Genomic DNA, 26,294 nt, shown 5'->3' with positions numbered 1-26,294 from the left:
GCTTTCTAAGTGGGAAGAGAAAGAGAAGGCGCAGCAGTGTAACGATAGGGACGAGCTACAAGATACTGAATTGACAGGTGAAGAAGCAGAAGAAATTCATGCTTATATTTACGATGAGGATGATGTGCTCTTATCTAAAGTGCCTGTGCAGGATGTTGATAATGTACTAATAGATTTAGGACAGGAGATAAGTGGGAATGTAGAGGGTAGGCTGTTTGGGGTCGATGAACCCAGTAGCTGTGACCAGTTGTCACTTGAGAAGGAAACCGACGATAATGGTGAAAGTGGTTTAGCTGTAACTAATGTTATGCCCGGTCTGGAGGCGCAGAATCGCTCAGACTACAGTAATTTGGGTCATGTTCAGCAAACTAAATGTAATGAAGTCGTGCGGTGTTTCGATTTAAAATTAACAGACCGACTGGAAAAAGCAGCTGAGAATGTAATTCAGGAAACCCCTACACACTGTGACCTAAATGTAATGAAGACAGATGTCGATCACTTTAGTTGGAGACAAATCCAAAAGGAACTACTAGATGAATGTGAGGAACCACCTGTACAACCTAGAATAAGCCACCCTATAATAATAGTGAATATGTTGGGTATCAATGTACGTTGTCTCTTAGACAGTGGAAGTGAGGTGAGTGCAATATCTCAGTCCTTCTTTGATGCATTACCTGGTAAAGATAAGCTTACAGTAATGAGGGTATCAGGACTAAGAATAATTGGTGCTACTGGCAAGGTGTCAAAAACGGTAAAGCAAGAAGCTTTACTACCCTTTAACATTAATGGTAATTTAATTGATCATCCATGTTTAATTGTAAATAATCTCAGTATTGAGGTTTTAATTGGCATAGATTTCTTGTCAAAATATCAGAGTGTTGTTGACTTTGAAGGAAGCCAGTTGAAAATGGTCTTGCCAATAACCGGAGTAATTATAGTACCTTTTAGTGATAAGCATGTAGTGACTGATGATGGAACTTGGGAGCTGCCTATACGAGTTCTGAAAAATAGGAGGTATTGGGACGAGGGTGTTAATCTTAGTAACAGTAAGCTGAACACAGAAGAAGAAGAAGCAATTATTTTAGACAAAATAGAAACTAAATTGCAGGAAATCGATAAGATTTCAGCCAATCAGGAGGAAGAACTGAGACAGGTTCTAAAAAGGCATCATAAAGTATTTTCAGATCGACCTGGCAGATTCATAGGTAGCCAATGAATGCTGTAGGGAGGAGGTTGTTCTTTAACCTCTACACAGTGTGGCAGCTGTGCAGTCCCAGCTGTGTGAGATCTTCTTTCCCTTTCAGGTCTCACTCATTCTTCCTCTTTCCTGTCCACAAAAATTTCGACATCTACTTTCCAACACAAAATTTTCCGGTATGATTATCACGTCAATAATAAGCTAATGAATGCTGTAGGGAGGAGGTTGTTCTTTAACCTCTACACAGTGTGGCAGCTGTGCAGTCCCAGCTGTGTGAGATCTTCTTTCCCTTTCAGGTCTCACTCATTCTTCCTCTTTCCTGTCTTCAAAAATTTCGACCTTTTCTTTCCAAATACTAAAATTTTCCGTTATGACTATCAAGCCTTGAGTTATGTAACCATTCTATCTACCGATTAGTGAAGAAAAATACCTATAGTGACAAACAATAGGGAAGTATGAAGTAATTAAGATAAAATATATTGGAGTAACAAGTATGTGTAGAAACCTGGTAATATAGTAAGTACAAAGTGTTGTTTTATTGGAAATGGTCCACCAACAGTAATTTAAAAAGATATATGAATTCATGTACAAGCAGGATCTGAAATGGTAGTGAAACCTAGTGTATGCTGTAGAGCTAACTAATTAATAATAAAAGAGATTGCTTAGTGTTATGAAAAATATGCAGATAAGTTGTAAGGATGAACTCACCTGGTGTAGCAAGGAAAGGAAGTGTAATAGAATTGAGCAGTGTTTGTGGTTGAGACGTGAAGGACACGTCCCTGAAGTATTTATAAGGTTGGAGCTGGCCATTATTTTAGTATAGTGTGTGACAGGATACACCTACACGTATTGAGGTTATGAGTTGGAGGCGTGAATGCGACCATAGGTACCCTCATGTTAGATGAGACAGAGCAGCTCATGGTGTCCTATAGGTTTAAGGAATTTAGCATTACGCTCGTCCATAATTATTTGATGCAGTTTAGTGGTAGGTCTGAGAGAGACTACCTGAGGTTTCAGCGTCCGATCGAGTGGAAATGGATTGCCACGTGAGCAAACTAATCAACTGCAATACACTATGAATATGAAATAAATGTGCTATCCTATGCTTTAAATATTAATAGAGTGAGTGTTAAATAAGTTCATACACTAGCAAAGTAAATAAATAACATACTGACAGACGTGAAACATTAATTTTAGCTCAGCATAAATACACTTCAAAGTAAGTAAGTACCTAATTGCAGATGTGGAACTGACAACAGCAGTGGACCAATAAGTGGATTTTGTAGTCAACTAACGTAGTGTGTTTTGAACACTCACAACTGTACTATTACCAAAAGTTACTCACATGTACAAAGAAGCTGAGAAAACAACCACTAATCATACTCATACTATCTCTAAGAATAAGGTAATCAAAGATGAGTCAGTTAAGTGCTTAAAATGCAAATGTATTCAGGAATGTACCGAGCATTGGTTCAGCATTCCGGCCCAGAAATAAGAAATTCAGATTAAATATGATTTATGATTGTATGCCTTAGGAGCATAAATTTTCTCCAGTACATGACTAAAGGCGTTTTGAGCCATTTGTTTAACGATTTTATGACAATTAAGTAACCGTGAGAGAAAAATTAAAAAGGTTCTGTTAACTTTGTTCCAGCAAAATATTGGAAGATAAAATCTATATATCCCCATTTCTTTGTGACCCACCCTTAGATATTAAGTGAACAGAGTCTGAGGCACTCTTTTTGTTTGTTCTACAGGACAAACCAGATAATGGCAGCCTGATAGCTGCGTGAAAGCGTGGAGTGGCTTGGACACAACTCACAGTGACCCCTCCCCTTTCCCCCATGTAATTTAGAGAGAACGTGAAGGACGCACACCATAGCAACTTCCCCTCCTCTACCCTTGTGAATGGAAGTGTAGGACGCCAGCCAAAGCGGCTACAACCACGTGTGTAAAAATTATTTGTGAACTTTTCTTTCAGGTTTAGAAAAGACTGCTAAGAGATAATCATCTGTTTATGTATCATGTTATTTTCTTTGAATTTGTGTCTGTAAAAATCTATTTAATGTAGTTAAGATTTTTATAATTTTTCAATTTCTATGTGTTTGTTTGTCTAAGGCAATATGTATGCCAAAATATTTCGTTGACTTTGCTTAAAATTTTGAGTAATGACATTGTTTAAAAAGGCAGTGAACATGCCTACAATTTAAATAATTAATGTAGGTAATAAGTTTTCTTTAATGTTTCTACAGGTTTATTTTTCAATTTTGATTTTTCATAGGGAGTTAAACTGTACTCTTGCTTCCCTTTTTGTAATTAAATTTTTTTTCATTCATTAACATTCATAAACAAAAAATTTAAGTAGAGGGTGATGTAGGGAAGCAGCCTACTCACGCTGTAGTAAATTCACATCAGTTTCCATTATGTGCCAGCCAGTCTGCTGTAACTAGCTCTGACGTCATAAATGTTGCGCAATACCTTAAAAATCGAGCAAATGAACTAAAACTTTTCTAGCATGTCAGAAATAATATTAAATTAATGTGTGTTAAATATCAGTTCGATAACTTCAGTCATTTCCGAGATTTGGACGTTTTTCTGGAAAAATCATTGGCGCAACAGAAAAGAGCTAGAGACTTCAAAATTTATATTTAGATTCATCTTTCATAATGATTTAATAAAAACAGTACTTTGGATTTCACAAATTAAGATTTTAGTGGAAATTCATGATTTTCTGGTTTTCGTCTCAAAACTGAAGGAAGCAAGATAGATTAAGTAGGCTAGTAAATAAGGCTAGGATGTTTAGATTTAAATAGGTTGGAGGTCCGCTATGATTATGAAGATGTGTAAAGTTTCTTTTTAATACCTATAAAATTATAGCGATAGCGGATCTCAACAGGGCCAGTTCAGAGCTCATCTAGTGCGTGCAGGGCAATTAAATTAATTCTCTCGCCTAAAGTATTTAACTTAGCCACGTCAAAATTTTATTATCAATACTTACCTGCGTGCTGAATGCACGTTTAAATTAAGAGCTTCTTCGGCCATCAGCCAAAGAAGCTATAAATTATTATGTATCTTGAAGTGGTGCGTTACTAGCCCAGCGGCTAGTCGGGAGAGCGGATTTGATCAGGCGATCCCTCAGCCGTCCGCACCGCGGCTTTATATATAAGAACACTGCGCGAGGAAGCAAGGCCCCAGTTCTCTCCAGACACTGAATGACACGCCATCTGTGTCGGTAGTCGCGTCGCATCAGTGTATCTGCTACAAACAGCCTCGGGTGCCGTATTAAGTTACTAGAGATACGCCGAACCATGAAGACATTTTATGTGAAGTGTTAATTCTGGGATGATTTTCATTAACTAGCTTCAGTTTGCGTATTGTCGTATTTTTCACGTGCCGTCGCGGGACAGACATTCTACCAAAAATTTAGCGTGGCGTTTGATGAAATACTCTCATCAAATTATGGCGAGCATTCTTTTTAACATTTGATTTGGACATTTATAGTTGCATCAGCGCATTAGACTCCGAACTGTTCTGTTAGTTAGGTTGTAGGGATACTTGTGGTTTTTATTAGTGAATTTCAGAATATACTCAACTATTTTGGAAAACCGTTTTTGATTAGAAATCCCGGACAATCTCCTAATTCCTCAGAGCTATAAGCTGCAGCTATAAGAACATTCTCAGGTAAAGTGGGCACTAGGATATCTATTTACTGGCTCCAAGTTTTATTAAATCACTTTCTGGGGGTCACGGAGTAAATAGAGAGCCAGTGTTGAGAACGGCAAAAGACAGCAATAACAACATTCTAAAAGCTAGAAACTGATTCAACACGCAAGCGTTTATACAGCAATAGATTAATTATTATTACAAACTCATCCGCCGCCCCACAGCAGTGCTTAGTAATAATGTAAAAATTGAAATAAATCAGGTTAAACAGGAATGTACGCAAACTATTGTTCAAGTAAAAAGTGAATTAACTACACAAATCGAACAAGTCGCTGATGACCACCAGCAATTTAAAGTGCATGTAAATACAGAAATAGTCAAGGCTCGTGAATATATCAAAGGGGTAGAAAATTATAGTGAAATAAATCACGCTGCCTTAGAATGTAAATTGAAGGAAAATAAAGATAAGTGTGACAAACTTGGAGCTCAGGTAATAAATAAAGTCACTGGCTTGGAAACTCATATTAATCAATTCAGTGAAAGTAGGAATGAGCAATTGTGTGAGCATGATTGTCAGCTAACAAAAGTAGAACAGTGTGTTACTAACAATAGTGGTAGCGTTATGTCTAGTGGAATAGTAGAATCCGCTGAGATTGCTTATGTTACCCATCGACAGTTTCTCAAGTTTGATCCCAATAAAAGTGTACATCCACGTGAGTTTTGGAATGACTTTGAAGATATCTTGACTAAAGTGTGGAGTGATAAGCAGAAGATCAGATTTGTTACTTCAAACTTAATGGGGGAGGCAAGAATCTGGGGGAACTTGGCCTCAGAAAAATATACTAAATTACAGGAATTTAAACACGCTTTCTTTGAGGAGTACTGGGGTAAACGAAAGCAAATGGATGTACTTAACCGTTTCTGGTCTGGGGAAAAATACGACCCCAAGAAAGAAGGAATAAAAAGAATTGTACAAAGGTGGGTAACTACCCTATCCTATCTTAGTAATAAAGTAGAAACGGAGCAAATCATTTTGGGGGTAGAAAATAAGTTACCTTGGAACTGGAAGAATAAAATAACATCTGCACCTAGAGACAATGTAGATAAATTTGTACAATATCTAGAACGCGTTGAATCAGTACTCAAATAGGAGGAAAGTGCGAGAAGAGAGTATCGCTCTCCTGTTAGGCAGAATGACAATCGCACTGATGTAAACATAAGCAGAATGAGTGTGCAGAGAGGAGGCGGATATCGAGGTAGGTCACGAGGGAGAGGCAGGACATAAAATAATCGGGTCAGTGACCAGGGGAAGTACGGAGGCGGCCGACAGATGTCAGGAGGTGATGCAACCAGCTGGCGAAGGGCGTCAGCGGTGACGCACCGCGGTCGGAAAACTTGTAGCTGTCTACTATTATGGCTAGCGTTCGTAGACAACGGCATTCCCAGTTAAACCCGCTGGCAAAACCATTCATAAGAAAGGCACCTGTAAAACCACCTAGCATTAATATAGTTGGTACGAAAGAAGGGAAGAATAACGGGGAGCAAAAAGAGACAGCAGAATTAATTAAAGTAGAGTTAATGGGGCACAGTAAAATTAACAATAAGAATAAGAACACGCTTGTCGAAGAAATACGTACTGATAATAAGGTTTTGAATCAGGAGGTGAAGGTAAATCTGAACAGCGAAACAGATGAGGATCTGTCAGACAGTGGTGGAAACAGAAATGAAGCAGAGGTCAAAGATGTGCTTAATAGGTTATTTGGTAAGTAGGCTGTTTAGGTTTTCTTATTGGTAACGCCACGTAGCGCTCTGTATGAAAATCATTGGCTGTACTATGTGCAGTCTGTGGCTAGTTTTCATTGTTGTCTGCCATTGTAGTGTTGGGCAGCTGGATGTTAACAGCGCATTGCGTTGCGTAGTTGGAGGTGAGCCGCCAGCAGTGGTGGATGTGGGGAGTGAGATGGCGGAGTTTTGAGAGCGGTTGATCTGGACAGAGACAGTAAATTTGTAAGACTGGATGTCGTGAACTGATATATATATTATGACTTTTGAACACTATTAAGGTGTTTGTTCTCTATCAAAATCTTTCATTTGCTAACTATGCCTGTCAGTAGTTAGTGCCTTCAGTAGTTTGAATCTTTTATTTAGCTGGCAGTAGTGGCGCTCGCTGTATTGGAGTAGCTTGAATAACGAAGATTTTTGTGAGGTAAGTGATTTGTGAAAGGTATAGTTTAATGTTAGTCAGGGCCATTCTTTTGTAGGGATTATTATAAGTCAGATTGCGTTGCGCTAAAAATATTGTGTGTCAGTTTAGTGTTGATCAGAATAGGGAAAGAGCGAAATGTCTGAGTACGTTCAGTTCTGCTCAGCTGTTTGAAAATCAAATAATGTAAGAGGTTTATCAGCACAGTAATTCATTAATTTTTCTAAGGGGACTTTTCATATGTCGACCCTTAGCCGAGGATACCTTCTGGAATCTTCTGATTTTTTCTTGTAGTTTGTGTAACTAGTATAGCTTTTGTTCAGTGCTAGCGCGTAATTGTACAGAGAATCTCTTTTGTAGATGCAGTCTTTCATTGTTGTACAGTAAAACAGTTGTGGCATGCATGTAGATTTGCACCAAGTATTTCGTAGCTGCTCTTGCAGTTAACTAGATATTATTTTCAGTGCTATGTTAATGTGTTCTCTTATTTTTGATCTTCAAATTGTGCTTTTCTGTGTTATCGTGTGAAATATTGTGACAATAATGGCGTGTGAAAAACGTAACACTGGGCTCCAAAGTAAACTGAGAAATAATAGTGACGACGAGAGTAGCTTATCAGCACTACTGTGTAATGAATTAACAGACATTCAAAGTAGTAATTTGGTAGTTGTGCATAGAGAAACGGAGCGGGTGGCAAATAATGGTGTAGACAGTGAAACGATTTGTGAACAGGGAAGCACTATCGATCAATCGGTCGGCAACAGTTCGCCTCAGGAATCCTATATGACAGGACACAATCTACATCTACATCTACATTTATACTCCGCAAGCCACCCAACGGTGTATGGCGGACGGCACATTACGTGCCACTGTCATTACCTCCCTTTTCTGTTCCAGTCGCGTATGGTTCGCGGGAAGAACGACTGTCTGAAAGCCTCCGTGCGCGCTCGAATCTCCCTAACTTTACATTCGTGATCTCCTCGGGAGGTATAAGTAGGGGGAAGCAATTTATTCGATACCTCATCCAGAAACGCACCCTCTCGAAACCTGGCGAGCAAGCTACACCACGATGCAGAGCGCCTCTCTTGCAGAGTCTGTCACTTGTGTTTGTTAAATATCTCCGTAACGCTATCACGGTTACCAAATAACCCTGTGACGAAACGCGCCGCTCTTCTTTGGATCTTCTCTATCTCCTCTGTCAACCTGATCTGGTACGGATCCCACACTGATGAGCAATACTCAAGTATAGGTCGAACGAGTGTTTTGTAAGCCACCTCCTTTGTTGATGGACTACATTTTCTAAGGACTCTCCCAATGAATCTCAACCTGGTACTCGCCTTACCAACAATTAATTTTATATGATCATTCGACTTCAAATCGTTCCGCACGCATACTCTCAGATATTTTACAGACAAATGGTTCAAATGGCTCTGAGCACTATGGGACTTAACATCTGTGGTCATCAGTCCCCTAGAACTTAGAACTACTTAAACCTAACTAACCTAAGGACATCACACGCATCCATGCCTGAGGCAGGATTTGTACCTGCGACCGTAGCAGTCGCGCGGATCCGGACTGCGCGCCTAGAACCGCTAGACCACCGCGGCCGGCTATTTTACAAAAGTAACTGCTACCAGTGTTTGTTCCGCTATCGTATAATCATACAATAAAGGATCCTTCTATCTATGTATGCGCAATACATTACATTTGTCTATGTTAAGGGTCAGTTGCCACTCCCTGCACCAAGTGCCTATCCGCTGCAGCTCTTCCTGCATTTCGCTACAATTTTCTAATGCTGCAACTTCTCTGTATACTACAGCATCCTCTGGGAAAAGCCGCATGGAACTTACGACACTATCTACGAGGTAATTTGTATATATTGTGAAAAGCAATGGTCCCATGCATTCCAAATTTTCTCTCATGTGTTCTTCCCCTAATGCTGCTGAGTCGGGAGGTCGGTAAAAGGAGCTAATTATTAACCTAGCTTGGTTGTTGAGTGTAACCTCCACCCATAATAATTCACAGGAACTATCCACTTCTACTTCACTACAGGATAAACTACTACTACCAGCGACAAACACGCCACCACCAGTTGCATGCAATCTATCTTTTCTAAACACAATCTGTGCCTTTGTAAACATTTCGGCAGAATTTATCTCTGGCTTCAGCCAGCTTTCTGTACCTATAACGATTTCAGCTTCGGTGCTTTCTATCAGCGCTTGAAGTTCCGGTACTTTACCAATGCAGCTTCGACAGTTTACAATTCCAATACCGATTTCTGCTTGGTCCCCACATGTCCTGACTTTGCTCCACACCCTTTGAGGCTGTTGCCCTTTCTGTACTTGCCTGAGGCCATCTAATGTAAAAAACCGCCCAGTCCACGCCACACAACCCCTGCTACCCGTGTAGTCGCTTGCTGCGTGTAGTGGACTCCTCACCTATCCAGCGGAACCCGAAACCCCACCACCCTATGGCGCAAGTCGAGGAATCTGCAGCCCACACGGTGACAGAACCAACTCAGCCTCTGATTCAGACCCTCCACTCGGCTCTCTACCAAAGGTCCGCAGTCAGTCCTGTCGACGATGCTGCAGATGGTGAGCTCTGCTTTCATCCCGCTAGCGAGACTGGCAGTCTTCACCAAATCAGATAGCCGCCGGAAGCCAGAGAGGATTTCCTCCGATCCATAGCGACACACATCATTGGTGCCGACATGAGCGACCACCTGCAGATGGGTGCACCCTATACCGTTCATGGCATCTGGAAGGTCCCTTTCCACATCTGGAATGACTCCCCCCGCTATGCACACGGAGTGCACATTGGTTTTCTTCCCCTCTCTTGCTGCCATATCCCTAAGGGGCCCCATTATGCACCTGACGTTGGAGCTCCCAACTATCAGTAAGCCCACCCTCTGCGACCGACCGGATCTTACAGACTGAGGGGCAACCTCTGGAACAGGACAAGCAGCCATGTCCGGCCGAAGATCAGTATCAGCCTGAGACAGAGCCTGAAACCGGTTCGTCAGACAAATTGGAGAGGCCTTCCGTCCAGCCCTCCGGAATGTCTTTTGCCCCCTGCCACACCTCGAGACAACCTCCCATTCTAGCACAGGTGAGGGATTAGCTTCAATGTGGGCAGTATCCTGGGCAGCCACAGTCGTAGTCCAATCGGGGGATGCGTGGGATGAGCTGGCCGTCCCCATCAAACCCCCATCCGGACCCCCCACAGCGATGCCCATTGGCAACAGCCTCAAGCTGTGTGACCGAAGCCAACACTGCCTGAAGCTGGGAGCAAAGGGATGCCAACTCAGCCTGCATCCGAACACATCAGTTGCAGTCCCTATCCTTTCTAAAAACTGTTGTTCAAAGAACGTCTGAACTAATCTACAGAGAGCACAAACAAATCGACACAAAATTTAAACGGTTATTAAAATACAAGATTGCCTAGTAAATGCAGTAATGCTGCTACTTGCGCACTGCTGACACACTGATCGGCGGCGGAAGGAGACTACGTGATTTTACACTATTCAGGTACAAAAACGCGATGCTACAACTCTCAAATACTATAGTACGCCCGAAATTTATGAATTAAACAATGCAAGTACCAAAAACACGCAAAGAAATTAAGAATTAAACTATGTAACAAATAAGTGAGCTAGGAGTATACGACTTTCTGCTGGCAGCTGCTTATCCAACGGCGGCAGGGAGCACTAATACTGTAGATACAGGTTTTACGTCCTCACCGTTTTCTCAAATAAATCAAGACACATTTTCTGCTCGTCAAAATGTGAATGTTGCTGGTGCAAATGCACTGCCGAAAAGCATAGAGGAACAGATTCCAGACACTGATACATTATTATTGCAATTAATGCAACAAATGAAACAAAATCAGAGACAAACACAGCAACAGCTTCAAAAGTTAGACACCACACTTGAACAAACGCGTGAAGGTTTAACTGCTGAGTTACTTAAAATCGAATCGAAATGTCAAAAAGTCTGTAATGACGTAAAAACACAAATTTGTGAGCATTTCCAACCTATTTTTTCGCGTCATGAAAATGCATTACAGAATAACGAAGCAGCCATAAAGGAACTGCAAACTATTGTTCATGAAAATCACGACACCTTGCAAGCTAAAATTGACTCAGTTGCATCTACCGATTCGGTTACGCAACTTGCAAAAACTCAAGAAAACTTAAAGAACACAGTAGATACGATTTCAACACAAATGGACACTCTGAAACTTGGTTCAGAAAAACACACTGAGGAAATAAGTTCTCTATCGGAGAAAGTAGCCGAACTTTTGGATCAGTTCACCAACTTATCCACAAAGGTAGATGATGATATGAATGACACAGAAGAGTATGAACAAATTAGAAAATTCAAACAAAATCAAAATCAAATCAATACACAGTACAAAACAGAAATCCGGGAAGTACAAGATTAGTTGACATAGGTAATGCAAGAATCACACATATCAGAGGACACTCGCGCTCCAATACGGGAAGAGGGACATAGAAATACGGAACATCCACAAAATAATAACACAGGGCACTTCGGAAGTTATGAAAGAAATTGGCAAGGTACACAGAATTTTGAGATGGAACCGCCGAAAAGAAGTAACAATGACCGATGTGCGAATCTCGACACGATGATTTTGACTATAAGCTGTTTATTAGTACACGTAAATTCAAAACATTTAAGAATTCTGGTAATGACATTCATCCACAAGCATGGCTTCATCAATTCTCTCATTGTTTTCCTCCCAGCTGGTCATTGGAGCACAGATTAGAATTTATGTGTGGCTAGTTAGAGAATGAACCAGCTGTAAGAATGCCATGTGTCATTCACGATTGTTGCACTGAAGGAGAATTTTATCATGCCTTCCTCTCAGCATATTGGTCTCAAGCTACACAAGACCGAGTAAAACATAGCATCATAATGATGAAACATTTCGAACAATCTGAATTTTCCAGTCTTGTCAAATATTTCGAAGACATGTTACATAAGAATCAATATCTTTCATACCCATACAGCCCCTCAGAACTCATCTGCATTTGCTTAATCAAATTGCCTGAACATTTACGACATATCATTTTGGCAGGAAGTTGCAAAGACGACATTGAAGCTTTTCACGGACTGCTACAAGAATTGGAAATTGACACTGACAATCGCGGAACGCGAAAACAGGAGCACAACAATTACTGGTCACATCCGTCACAATTCCGCAATGACAGAAATAATAACTGGACACTACAAGGCTATTCTTACAACGTAAATCGTGACCAAAACAGACACCACCCGTAAGACAACCGTTGGCACAGTAGTAAGAATTACAGAGAAAGATCGCATTTCCGTAGTGATGAATATGACAGACATAACCATAGAAATAGACAATATGTGAACCAAAACAATTATTATCAAGGGAGACAGAATATCTTCAGACGCAACAGTTCAGCGTGCAGTTACGATCCAGGGAGAAATTCTCCACCACATGACCGACAAGAAAGAAATTATGGAATCTACCGACTTGACGACAGACGATATAATCGTACCGACAGATCTGAATTGCATCAGAACTGGCGGGATTCAAAAAGGGCAGGGCCCTCTCGACAAGGTGAATTTGTAGAAGTTAGGTCTCCTAATCCCAATAACGACGCGCGCCGACAAAGAGACAGACAATGACTCGCACCGTAGGCAGCCACGTGCGCCGTCTGGCTCAGCGAAAAATAACATTGACGCTAACCTTGAGAAAAATTCCAGTATTCTTTACCGATGGATACTGCATGATAATTGCATTTAAGTTGAAACTCTGCACACTAGAAAGGGTAAAAGGTTTACACCATATTTCACATGTAAAACCGTTTATTGAAAGATAAGCTATTTTTTAACTTGGTCTTTGCTATAAAATTTTTCATTTCACGCTACTGGTATGCTTTGTCACACTTAGAAACAGTTAACATGCAACAATGTTTTGAAGTTAACTATCCAGTCTAGAACCTAGGGAACATACTTAGACAGTACTTACGAATGCATTGTTATAGTGAACAGACGACACAGTGTTATTGTGTGTGTACATTCTTGCTTGTTAGTTGCACGAGTACGTAACGACTATAAGGCTCACATAATTAGAACATATACCGGTACTGCTAATGAGTTTTTAATGCAACATTATGGTTTACTTGAAAATTCATTCTGGATTTAAAGTACTTTCTGAGAGATACCAGATGACACAGTGGTTAGTTTATTTGACAGCTACACGATTATATCATGACGCTACTAATGTGTGACATAATTTACATTGTTGCTTTTGCACTGTATCTGTTTGATATCTGCACAGTTTTTCTGAATTCTTCTGGAAAATAAAACATGTTTTAGTAGTAACTTTCGTGGTATAGCTACTATGACACAGCCTTTTTCGTAGCACAACAATACGTTACAGTATAGTACTTTCTTGATCACGTTACTGTACGTAATAACTACGATATCTATACGCATAGCATTTCGCTTTTGTTTATTACGAGGTAAGTACATTGACTTCGATAGAACTTTGCTTACGGATGACGATAATTACGACACTTGGCACATTTTTTACCCTTAAGTAATGACAGAGATTATCTTACAACAAGACGCACAGTTTAGCGCTACAGTACACGTATTTGAGTGATTAATTTTGTACTCAAAACATTTATTTTTAAAGATTTTTGAATTACAAAGATACAAATGTTTTCCGTGATACATTTCATTCCATTGCTGTAATTTGTAAGACGATGGTATAACTACATCAATCCTCAGGGGGGTACATGCTTACTTTGTGTTCCATGTGTTTGGCAAGCACAAGGAGCCCTAGCTAATATGGTATTTGCTTATACAACTTTACACATTGGTACCATATTTCTCTAACACAGAATTACACAGCTATCTGATTATTTAACAGAGAAAGAAACATTTTTTTTACTATGTCAGTGACAGATGTATACGTAATTACACAGTTGGATAACTTCACGCTTATGAAATTGTATTTTGTCTGTACTTTGTGAACTGTTCATATTTTTTCGGTACCATTGTGATACTACGAGAGCTTTGAATGATGTATTGGGTATTGGATCATGATTTTTAAAGTACGTTTGAGGTAGATGACACTATTGAAACGAGCAGAGAATTTTTTTTTAGGTTTTGAAATTATTGAAAGAAGTTGCGACGATTTTGAGATGTGATTGATCTGTTATGCTGTTATTATTACGACAACTATTACGATGCTGTTGAGGTATGTTTATTATGATACGTATTTATTATGATGAAATATCGAAGAAGTGTCGACGAATATGTATATGGGTAATAAGGTAAGGAATAATGAGTAGTGGTTAGGGACTCTGATTTAAGAAAAAGGATGTTGGAAACCAAGATTCGTACTTTAAGAGTTATGAAACGTGTGTACATGCGTGAATGTATATCAACACTGCTATTCATGAGATTTCGTTTCTACACATTTCTACCGTAATTTTTCGACCTGTGAATTTTTATTGGTATCAAACTGTCGCTGTAGCGGAGACCGCTGTCGTAAATGTTTCGTTAAGGAAGGTAAGTGACCTTGACATAATGCGTAATGGGCGCACAGCTGAGCAATAGTCGTCTGAAAAAAGAAAAAGCCATTAGCTAAAAAAAAAGGCCATTATCCTCGCTATTGACATTTCTTTGTAGAAAGCATCGCAAATATGAAACGCTCAAACTTGAAAACATATGATTACACTGTGGAGCTCTTAATTTGTGATATTTACTAAAATGCCTAATGAAATGATGAGAAACATTTTACATCTGTTGTCTTTCTAGTTGAGAGATTGCTCATTTTGTTTAATATCTAGTTTCTAGCTGCACTGCAGCATTGGTTAAAATAAAATTTAATAGCTGTACTAATATAGTTATTTTATGCCTACAGATCCAGTAAAAAATAATTTTATGATCTACTTCCAAGAAAACGAGGGAACATAAGTAGACATTTCCCTTCACAGGAATTGCATAAATAATTTTTTTATGGTTGGTAACTTGCCTGCTAGAGTAAGTTCTTGTGATGCATCACTCTAGTGTTAAGATGTGACATAGGTATTAAACATGGCCATTTTTACTGTAATATATTTTCTGCTTGAGCTTTGTCATGCATAGGTATAAGTTATTGCATTTGCTGCTGCTGCTTGCCAGGCATAGTGCTATTAAATTTCACTTTGTATTACTCTGTTAAGTCAGTTTTACAACTGATTTATTTATTTATTTATTTTTTGCTGCACATTGGCTTGTATTAGTGATAATGTTGCATTTCCTCGGCTAATTTAGATATACTGCTGCTTGCTTTGCCAATTTGCACTTTTTTTGTCATTGCTGTTTGTGTTAATTGTTTTGCGCTGCTGCATTGCCTCGTCCCTTAGTTTAGCATCTGAGCTCAGTAGATTAAAGTTAGCTTAAGAGAGGGTACACTATATAAGAAACTAACTATGAAGAATAGGGAAGAAATGCATTGCGAAGTTATATGAAAAAGATTTGGGCAAAAATGAGTATTGTACAATGAGAAATATTTATTTAACAGGGTTAGATAGGATTTTTTTTCTTTTGCAGGAGCATATGTTGAAATAAGAGGAAAGATCTATGGAATGAAGTTTTGGGCTGGACTGCAGAACCAAATGTTACACTTAAAACGAACCGTGTCTTTCCTTTTGTATTATTCCGCTATGTGTTTGTGTACCCTTGTGTATATGTGTTCTTCCTGTCTTCATGTGATTATCTGATAAGACTTATGTTGTAGAATTTTTCTAATACTCAGCTACATTCATTATGATGAGGAATACTGTAATCCAAATATAATTTGCATTTATAATATGTTATTTACTTTGTAAAGATGTTTAGACATTATTTATTCTGTTTTGTTTTAATGCTCATGTGTGAAGTTGATGTTTCGAAAGTTATTCTGATCGTTCATGTATGTACTTATGTCATAATTCCTGTAACACTGATGTATATGTTATTTCGACTCTTTTGTAAAGCCTGTATTACTACAAATGTTATCTGTATTGTTATGTTCTTTAATGATGTATTTTGTACCTTTGTTATTGTATTCTCATGTTATAAAATTGTAATTGACACCAGTTCATCAAATTAAGTAACTTGTAAGCATTCATTTCTCTGCACATATTTCTGTTGGTCATAGTATATGCACAATATGTGAAAAAAAGGAGGACTGTTAGTGTTTGTAAGTGTGTTAATAATTCAGCAAGGGACTGATTAACAGCATTGCTGGTTCTAAGGACAATTCCAAAAACTTTGTGCATGCACAAATGGTAGTTTATGGACTTGCTATATTCTCCGCAAGACTCTTCGTTGGTGATTGTGCACCTGCACAGTCGCAACAGATGGCTGCTGACCACCTCTACAAGGACTACAGTGGGTCTGCACCTTTGATGACCCACCAATACCATTATTTCTACAAGGACTGCAGTGGGTCTGCACCTGTGGTGGCCCACCAATACCGTAATCTCTACCAGGACTACAGTGGGTCTGCTCTGTGATGACCTACCGACCAATATTCTTAAAAACTTCGACTGACTCTGCTATGGGTTTGCTCTGTTGTGGCCCATTACCTGTCTGCATGTCAAGAGTCAGCACTGTCTTTCTGTTGGAAGGATAACACTACTTCTTCAAGACAGCATGGAACTCCACTACTTCCGTGTGCATTTTCTTTTACTGCTCAAACTTTGAGAAAAACACTGCAATTTTACTGTGATGAATGATCAGGACTGTCTTTATGGACTGTGAGAAAATTTTAGCTTTTGACCAACATTGCATCGATAAGTGTGTGCATTTGATTTCTTTGTTATTGTAATTATGAAAAAAATTTTCAAATTTGTATTGGCCACAGCCCAAAACAATTTGTAATTTTTTTGTGGGGAGCATGAGGGCTATGTAAGTAGGCTGTTTAGGTTTTCTTATTGGTAACACCACGTAGCGCTTTGTATGAAAATCACTGGCTGTGCTGTGTGCAGTCTGTGGCTGCTTTGCATTGTTGTAATACTCGCCATTGTAGCGTTGGGCAGCTGGATGTTAACAGCGCGTAGCGTTGCGCGGTTGGAGGTGCGCCGCCAGCAGTGGTGGATGTGGGGAGAGAGATGGCAGAGTTTTGAAATTTGTAAGACTGGATGTCAATTATGACTATTAAGGTAAATACATTGTTTGTTCTCTATCAAAATCTTTCATTTGCTAACTATGCCTATCAGTAGTTAGTGCCTTCAGTAGTTTGAATCTTTTATTTAGCTGGCAGTAGTGGCGCTCGCTGTATTGGAGTTGCTTGAGTAACGAAGATTTTTGTGAGGTAAGTGATTTGAGAAAGGTATAGTTTAATGTTAGTCAGGGCCATTCTTATGTAGGGATTATTATAAGTCAGATTGCGTTGCGCTAATAATATTGTGTGTCACTTTAAGCACAGTCATGTATAATTTTTCTAAGGGGACGTTACAGTAGGTTATTTGAAGTAGTTGAGGGTCGTAAAGAAGAAGAGAAGAAGGAAGAAGTGGAGGATGTATATATTGCTGACGACACCTGGGTTAGGGTCGCAGAAACAGAGGTGAGTAAAGGAAGAGAAACACTAGAGAGATGTTTCGATTTAGCTCTAGTGGACAGATTGGTAGGAGCTGCCACTAATAATAGGGATAATATTAAGCATGAGGGAGACCCTGTAAGCGTCAGTGTGATATCCACCCAGAAGACTGAAGGGAAACGGCGCAAGATTTATTAGACTAAGTAAAACCTGAAATCAAAAAAGAGTACTTAGGACAGCCAATTATAGAATTAAGTGTATTAAATGAAAAAGTAAAGTGTTTAATAGATACAGGCTCAGAGGTGTGTGCTGTGTCACAAAATTTTGTAAATGGACTCCCAGATAATAAACAAGTAGCAAAGATGCCAGTAAGTGGCTTAATACGATTGTAGCAACAGGAAAAATCAAGAAGGTGGTGAAGCAAGAAGTATTCCTACCCATTGTTGTAAAGGGGGTAGTAATTAAGCAGAACTTCTTAGTAATAAGTGGACTAAGCGTAGACATGCTGGTGGGTGCTGATTTTCTTAGTAAACATGAAGGATGGGTAAATTTCTGGACAAATGATGTAATGGTTAGAATTAATGGTAACCTTATAACAATACCCTTTATAGGTAAGAGACCATGTGACCATACAGAGCTGAATGGCTTTCCAATTCGTATTTGCAAGACCATAGAACTGATGGAAGGCTACAATGAGTACGGTGGAGGTAAAGAAGTGGATCTGTCTGAGTTGGATAGAGTCAGAGACGAAAATACCTCAGAGGGCTTTGCACTCTTTGCAGAGCTAAGTGCGTAACGAACACTAGGTCTCGAGTCGTACTTTCATTTCGTATTGTCAACCTTCCCCTTCATTTCACCCAGAACTTTTTACTATCTTCTTTCTTTCTTCACTATCTAGCGTTAGAGAGAGTACCAGGAGGTTGTTACGGGAAGAGAGGCTAGGTGTTGCCTGCTCAATCGTAGTATTAAGTATGTGAATAAATGGCGTGAGAACCACGGGAGATTGTTTTGGTAAGGGAGGTTAAGGTATGATACAGAGCAGCAAGGCTGGCTGTAAAACGATGGTCAGGTGTAACAGAGCAGTAAAAGTGTTGACTGCTAAATAATAATAAACAAAGGAGTGAGAGGCAATGTGTTGCCTGCTCAATGTTGGTAAAAGAAGGAGAGGCTATGTTTGTAAAAGGAGTGAGGTAATGTAAGTAAACAAAAACGGGATCAAAGCTTAAAAACAGGTGGATGTGCAAATGAGAGAAGTGAGAGGGAACCTGATGACACCCAGAATAAATTGAGACGTTATTAACCATTACTAACCTGAGAGAGTGTAGTATGGATATGACTATGTAACAAATAGTGAATGTGACTAGAGAAACCTGATGTTGAATTTTGTGAAACCTGAGTTGGAGATTATTGTAACTGAGCAGTAAAAGGCTGGCTTGAAAAACCCTAAGTTGACTTTAGTCAAGAGGAACCCGTATATAAATCTAAAAAATTCAAAGTGCCCCAGAAGTCAATAGAACAATTTAAAGATTAGTAGTTTTAAGGAATGTGTAGTGCTTATATGTGTTTTCAGATATTGTTTTTCTTGTACAGGGCTGCAGGAAATTGCCTGGAGAAAAATTGTATATATATGAATAATTTTGTGTTTTGTAAGGTTCCGTGGTGTACCGGATTTGGAGAGCCATAAGCACTGGCTGAAATTTGAAGTGTATTTGTGTACTATTTGTTAGAAATAATTTGTATATACACTCCTGGAAATGGAAAAAAGAACACATTGACACCGGTGTGTCAGACCCACCATACTTGCTCCAGACACTGCGAGAGGGCTGTACAAGCAATGATCACACGCACAGCACAGCGGACACACCAGGAACCGCGGTGTTGGCCGTCGAATGGCGCTAGCTGCGCAGCATTTGTGCACCGCCACCGTCAGTGTCAGCCAGTTTGCCGAGGCATACGGAGCTCCATCGCAGTCTTTTACACTGGTAGCATGCCGCGACAGCGTGGACGTGAACCGTATGTGCAGTTGACGGACTTTGAGCGAGGGCGTATAGTGGGCATGCGGGAGGCCGGGTGGACGTACCGCCGAATTGCTCAACACGTGGGGCGTGAGGTCTCCACAGTACATCGATGTTGTCGCCAGTGGTCGGCGGAAGGTGCACGTGCCCGTCGATGTGGGACCGGACCGCAGCGACGCACGGATGCACGCCAAGACCGTAGGATCCTACGCAGTGTCATAGGGGACCGCACCGCCACTTCCCAGCAAATTAGGGACACGTTTGCTCCTGGGATATCGGCGAGGACCATTCGCAACCGTCTCCATGAAGCTGGGCTACGGTCCCGCACACCGTTAGGCCGTCTTCCGCTCACGCCCCAACATCGTGCAGCCCGCCTCCAGTGGTGTCGCGACAGGCGTGAATGGAGGGACGAATGGAGACGTGTCGTCTTCAGCGATGAGAGTCGCTTCTGCCTTGGTGCCAATGATGGTCGTATGCGTGTTTGGCGCCGTGCAGGTGAGCGCCACAATCAGGACTGCATACGACCGAGGCACACAGGGCCAACACCCGGCATCATGGTGTGGGGAGCGATCTCCTACACTGGCCGTACACCACTGGTGATCGTCGAGGGGACACTGAATAGTGCACGGTACATCCAAACCGTCATCGAACCCATCGTTCTACCATTCCTAGACCGGCAAGGGAACTTGCTGTTCCAACAGGACAATGCACGTCCGCATGTATCCCGTGCCACCCAACGTGCTCTAGAAGGTGTAAGTCAACTACCCTGGCCAGCAAGATCTCCGGATCTGTCCCCCATTGAGCTTGTTTGGGACTGGATGAAGCGTCGTCTCACGCGGTCTGCACGTCCAGCACGAACGCTGGTCCAACTGAGGCGCCAGGTGGAAATGGCATGGCAAGGCGTTCCACAGGACTACATCCAGCATCTCTACGATCTTCTCCATGGGAGAATAGCAGCCTGCATTGCTGCAAAAGGTGGATATACACTGTACTAGTGCCGACATTGTGCATGCTCTGTTGCCTGTGTCTATGTGCCTGTGGTTCTGTCAGTGTGATCATGTGATGTATCTGACCCCAGGAATGTGTCAATAAAGTTTCCCCTTCCTGGGACAATGAATTCACGGTGTTCTTATTTCAATTTCCAGGAGTGTATTTATATGTAACAGTAACTTGTTTGATTCATTGTGACGAAAAAAAATGAAGAAAAATTAATAGTAAATGCGCCACTTTGGTACTGCTTCTAGGAAAGTTAGTTCACTTTTAATTAAAAAAGGGGTATTTGTAAACGGAAATATTGGAAAGAAAATTTTGCATGATGACTTGGAAAAGTAGAGTTATTCAGTAAGAGTCATGAAAACTATGATTAAAATAATTTTGAGAGGGTTAAGACGTAGCATTTAAGGATGGAAACTGAGGTCAGCTGAATTTTTCAGGTGCGCTGGCGTAAGGGTGCAGTAGCACAAGACTCATATGGACCTCCAAAGCAGGATCGAGTCGGACAACGAGTGCTAGCAGAAGTGAAAAGTGTAATTGTTCAGAGGTGACACTCACCAAATCGATTATGTTGTTAGTGTGCGTGTGATGTAAAAAGAGTGTATTGTAGGTTTGTTTCCTTTTCAGCAACTTGTATTAAAAAAAAATGAAGATTGTAACTTTTATATTTCAGTATTGATGATTTAACATATAAGTCTAGAGTTAACTGATTGTAGGTCATCAGCCCTAGATATTGATGAATGAAATATATACAGAACCAGAAATGACAAATAATAATGGTTAAAGTAAATCTTTAATAGAAAAAAATTAAGAAACAAAAATTTGTTAAGAAATTAAAAATTTTAGTTCCTCAGGAGGTGTGTGACGTCGCAACCAGTGCGCGATCGCCCATTTGTCTATTAAAAGCTTTACTTCAGAACGTATGTGGGCTGCAATGTAAGCCGGTAGAGTATTATACGGTCAGTAACGGACGAGTTGTGTCCTGCAGACTGACGCCACGACCATCTGTTGCAGCTGCGCGTGTGAAAGCAGTGGAGTAGCGCTGGCAGGCCACTTACATTATACGAAACTAAAAATATTAATAACTAATAAAGGAATAACCTAAGGAACGTCATATTTTATGTACAACCTTCTGTTGTGAAAACAAACAATATGTCAAAGTCTGAGATCAAAAATAGTTGTACTTTGGAAGTTAGTTAAATTCCATAAAAAAAACGTAATTTTCCGACAGTCAAGAATTTAAATAAATACAGTGATGTAATAGTTCACGTTCAGTGACTATGTACGATGATCTGATAACACTTTCAGTGTTCATATATAAATTTGGAAAGTTTTTAGTTTCAGAAAACCTCTGTAACTCTTCTATAATAATAATTTCAAGAATTCTAAGTAAATATGTGTATTGTGTGTTAGGGTGCGTGTGAATGAGAATGCGTGCGTGAGAGTGTGTGGGACGTTCGGCATTATTAAAAATCATTCACGTAATTCTCTACAGGAACTGGCAAGTGTTCCAACTATGTAACGTGGGAACGAATCCACTAGTGGTTCCCCTACTAGTGAATGTCGGATGTTCAAGTATGTATGCTTATGTATAAGACAGCCAGAATATTCGCGACCACATAATAAATTTCCAGATGTAGAGTAAAGCTTATAGTTCATTTTGTTTTGTTTATTTAATTAGAGAGTATTGTGTTACTTAATTTGATGACATCAATGAGCCTAGAGAAGTGGTTGGTGCTTGCTAGATTTTGGTGCGAGCCGCGCCCTAGAAGTGAGTTGTCATTGGTCGTAAGTGCTGACAGCCAATGAGAAGCGAGACGGCTGGCCGCCGAGCGAGGAGATATAATTTGGAGTGTGGGGGAGTGAGGGGGGAGTCGCGAGCTAGCTTTGATTGGAGGCGGTTATGCTGGATGTGACTTTTCGCATAATGTGTAAGTTGAAGTCTTGGAATGACTTCCGCGTTATGAACCAGAGTTAATGGTATCTGGTAGTGACCAGAAACTGTTTATGAAAACTTTAGTGTTGTGATAATTTGTTCCGACAAAAATGGCGAGTGAACTTTGAATTATATAGCGTGGCGGTACTGAGTATATTCTTACTGAGTATTTTATGGCGAGCATAAACATTTACTAAAGACAACCACTGAATATCGTGTGCAGAAGTAATTGGCCGATCATTGACTGTGTTACAAGTAATTGGTTTCGGAATTTGGGAAGGTAAAAGTTCTGGCTGTTTTAGGTATGGTGATAACTGTGAGCAGAAACTTTAGTAATTTTCGTAAATGTGGGCTGATGATCTTGCTTAACGGCAATAAAGATCTATTGAAGGTTTAAATTTGAACTTTATGTTTAAAGTACGAGTGACATCCCCTTTTCGAATCATGTCTTTAAAGTACATAGAAAATTTTCAGCAAATTTTACTTACAGCTGCCTCTGGCGTGTAGCTATGAGGTTACAGTTTCCTCAACACTGCTTTTCTGTGATGTCGTAAGTAGCTGCAGTCGGAAGTTTACGTGCGAGGGTGTACCGCTGTAAAGAGGTAGGTGAAAAAAAAATTCTAAAAGAAATTGCATTGCAGCAGCAACGTATAATCCGTCGCAATTGGTGCATCGCACGCACGCACGTAAAAATGCGTCGCAGACGGCTGACTTACACTGTGATTCAGCTCTCTCTATCGCTGTCGTTTTATGCAACCTGCAATGTTATATCTGGCCTTCATAAACCACGCGCGAGATTCTCATATTCTCTAACTCGCTACGCGCAAGCTATTTGTCCTACAGAAAATATGAACAGGACCTTTTAGTTGGAAATTTATTGTACTTAAATTTTGTTCTGGAATACGTTTTCGATTGCGGCCACGGTTTCCGAGTTATTCAAGAGAAACGTACAAAAGTGACCAGCAAACGCACCTCCACTCCAACACTCATCCATCACCAATCAGAATTTCTAGTACGTTGTTCGTGACACTCCCTCCTACCACTGTACAAATATATCGGAGTACACAAACTATTCCCGATATTCGCAACTTTTGGTCTCTATTGATAGGACTATTACGCCTCTGTCATAGTTGGCTATTTTGATAACATTACTAGTTTAAGCATGGCCATGAAGTTAATGAAAGAAAAACGACTTTTGTAAACGTTACAATAAAACTAATTGCGTTGACAATTCGCTACAAACATAATCCTCATAAGCACAGCACAGTGGTGTCGTAGTCAGCAAGCCTGACGAATACAACGATGAAATTGTTTATTGCATGTTGTTAAAATTCACAAAATTGGTACGTAAAATTTGCACAAACGTCAAATAAATAATCTGTAAGCGCTCGACTAAACCGGTGGCGTAATAAGGACAGTCGATGAGGTCCAAAAAAGGCAGAAAGTGGGAAATAATCCGTGCAGTCGCAAATTTTTGTACAGTGGTAGAAGGAAGTGCCAGGAACAACATACTAGAAATCGTAACCGGTGTGGGCTGAGTGTGTTAGTGGGGATGCGTTTGAAGGTAACTTTGTACATTTTCCTTGAATAAATCGAAAATCGTGGCCTCTAGCGAAAACGTATCCCAGTTCAAAATTTAACAAAAAGAAATTTTTTACATAAAAGTCATGTTGTTTTTTTCTTTAAGACTAATAGTTTGCACCCCCCGCCCCCCCCCCCCCCTCCCATAAACCATGGAACTTGCCGTTGGTGGGTGGTGGGGAGGCTTGCGTGCCTCAACGATACAGATGGCCATACCGTAGGTGCAACCACAACGGAGGGGTATCTGTTGAGAGGTCAGACAAACGTGTGGTTCCTGCTGAAGAGGGGCAGCAGCCTTTTCAGTAGTTGCAGGGGCAACAGTCTGGATGATTAACTGATCTGGCCTTGTAACACTAACCAAAACGGCCTTGCTGTCTGGCACTGTGAACGGCTGAAAGCAAGGGGAAACTACAGCCAAAATTCTTCCCGAGGGCATGCAACTTTACTGTATGATTAAATGATGATGGCGTCCTCTTGGGTAAAATATTCCGGAGGTAAAATAGTCCCCCATTCGGATCTCCTGGCGGGGACTACTCAGGAGGACGTCTTTATCAGGAGAAAGAAAACTGGCGTTCTACGGATCGGAGCGTGGAATGTCAGATCCCTTAATCGGGCAGGTAGATTAGAAAATTTAAAAATGGAAACGGATAGGTTAAATTTAGATATAGTGGGAATTAGTGAAGTTCGGTGGCAGGAGGGACAAGACTTTTGGTCAGGTGAATACAGGGTTATAAATACAAAATCAAATAGGGTCAATGCAGGAGTAGGTTTAATAATGCATAAAAAATAGGAGTGAGAGTAAGCTACTACAAACAGCATAGTAAACGTATTATTGTAGCCAAGATAGACACGAAGCCCACGCCTACTAAAGTAGTACAAGTTTATTTGCCAACTAGCTTTGCATATGATGAAGAAATTGATGAAATGTATGATGAGATAAATGAAATTATGCAGGCAGTGAAGGGAGACGAAAATTTAATAGTCATGGGTGACTGGAATTCGAGAGTAGGAAAAGGGAGAGAAGGAAACATAGTAGGTGAATACGGATTTGGGGTAAGAAATGAAAGAGGAAGCCGTCTGGTAGAATTTTGCGCAGAGCATGACTTAATCATAGCTAACACTTGGTTCAAGAATCATGAAAAAGGTTGTATACATGGAAGAACCCTGGAGATACTAGAAGGCTTCAGATGGTAAGACAGAGATTTAGGAACCAGGTTTTAAATCGTAAGACATTTCCAAGGGCAGATCTGGACTCTGACCACAATCTATTGGTTATGAACTGTAGATTAAAACTGAAGAAACTGCAAAAAGGTTGGAATTTAAGGAGATGGGACCTGGATAAACTGACTAAACCAGAAGTTGTAGAGAGTTTCAGGGAGAGCATAAGGGAACAATTGACAGGAATGGGGGAAAGAAATACAGTAGAAGAAGAATGGGTACCTTTGAGGGATGAAATAGTGAAGGCAGCAGACGATCAAGTAGGTAAAGAGACGAGGGCTGGTAGAAATCCTTGGCTAACAGAAGAAATATTGAATTTAATTGATGAAAGGGGAAAATATAAAAAAGGCAGTAAATGAAGCAGGCAAAAAGGAATACAAACGTCTCAAAAATGAGATCGACAGGAAGTGCAAAACTGCTAAGCAGGAATGGCTAGAGGACAAGTGTAAGGATGCAGAGGCTTATCTCACTAGGGGTAATATAGATACTGCCTACAGGAAAGAGACCTTTGGAGAAAAGAGAACCACTTGTATGAATATCAAGAGCTCAGATGGAAACCCAGTTCTAAGCAAAGAAGGGAAAGCAGAAAGGTGGAAGGAGTATATAGAGGGTCTATACAAGGGCGATGTACTTGAGGACAATATTATGGAAATGGAAGAGGCTGTAGATGAAGATGAAATGGGAGATACGATACTGCGTGAAGAGTTTGACAGAGCACTGAAAGACCTGAGTCGAAAGAGGCTCTGGGAGTAGACAACATTCCATTAGAACTACTGACGGCCTTGGGAGAGCCAGTGATGACAAAACTCTACCATCTGGTGAGCAAGATGTATAAGACAGGTGAAATACCCTCAGACTTCAAGAAGAATATAATAATTCCAATCCCAAAGAAAGCAGGTGTTGACAGATGTG

The 26,294-nt window shown here is 40.3% G+C and overlaps 1 protein-coding gene across 1 annotated transcript in view; it reads left to right on the top strand.

Moving 5' to 3' along the window:
- The first annotated feature begins 6,439 nt into the window (after window positions 1–6,439).
- LOC124722322 overlaps window positions 6,440–26,294 on the top strand; it is a 29,914-nt gene continuing 10,059 nt past the window's right edge. The window contains exon 1 of the mRNA XM_047247500.1: window positions 6,440–6,623. Coding sequence (XP_047103456.1) covers window positions 6,440–6,623 — 184 coding nt within the window. The remainder of the gene's footprint in view (window positions 6,624–26,294) is intronic.

Source organism: Schistocerca piceifrons, chromosome X (assembly GCF_021461385.2).
Source record: "Schistocerca piceifrons isolate TAMUIC-IGC-003096 chromosome X, iqSchPice1.1, whole genome shotgun sequence".
Taxonomy (NCBI): domain Eukaryota; kingdom Metazoa; phylum Arthropoda; class Insecta; order Orthoptera; family Acrididae; genus Schistocerca; species Schistocerca piceifrons.
Note: the sequence above shows the minus strand (reverse complement) of the source record. Positions and strands in the feature narration are given on the sequence as shown.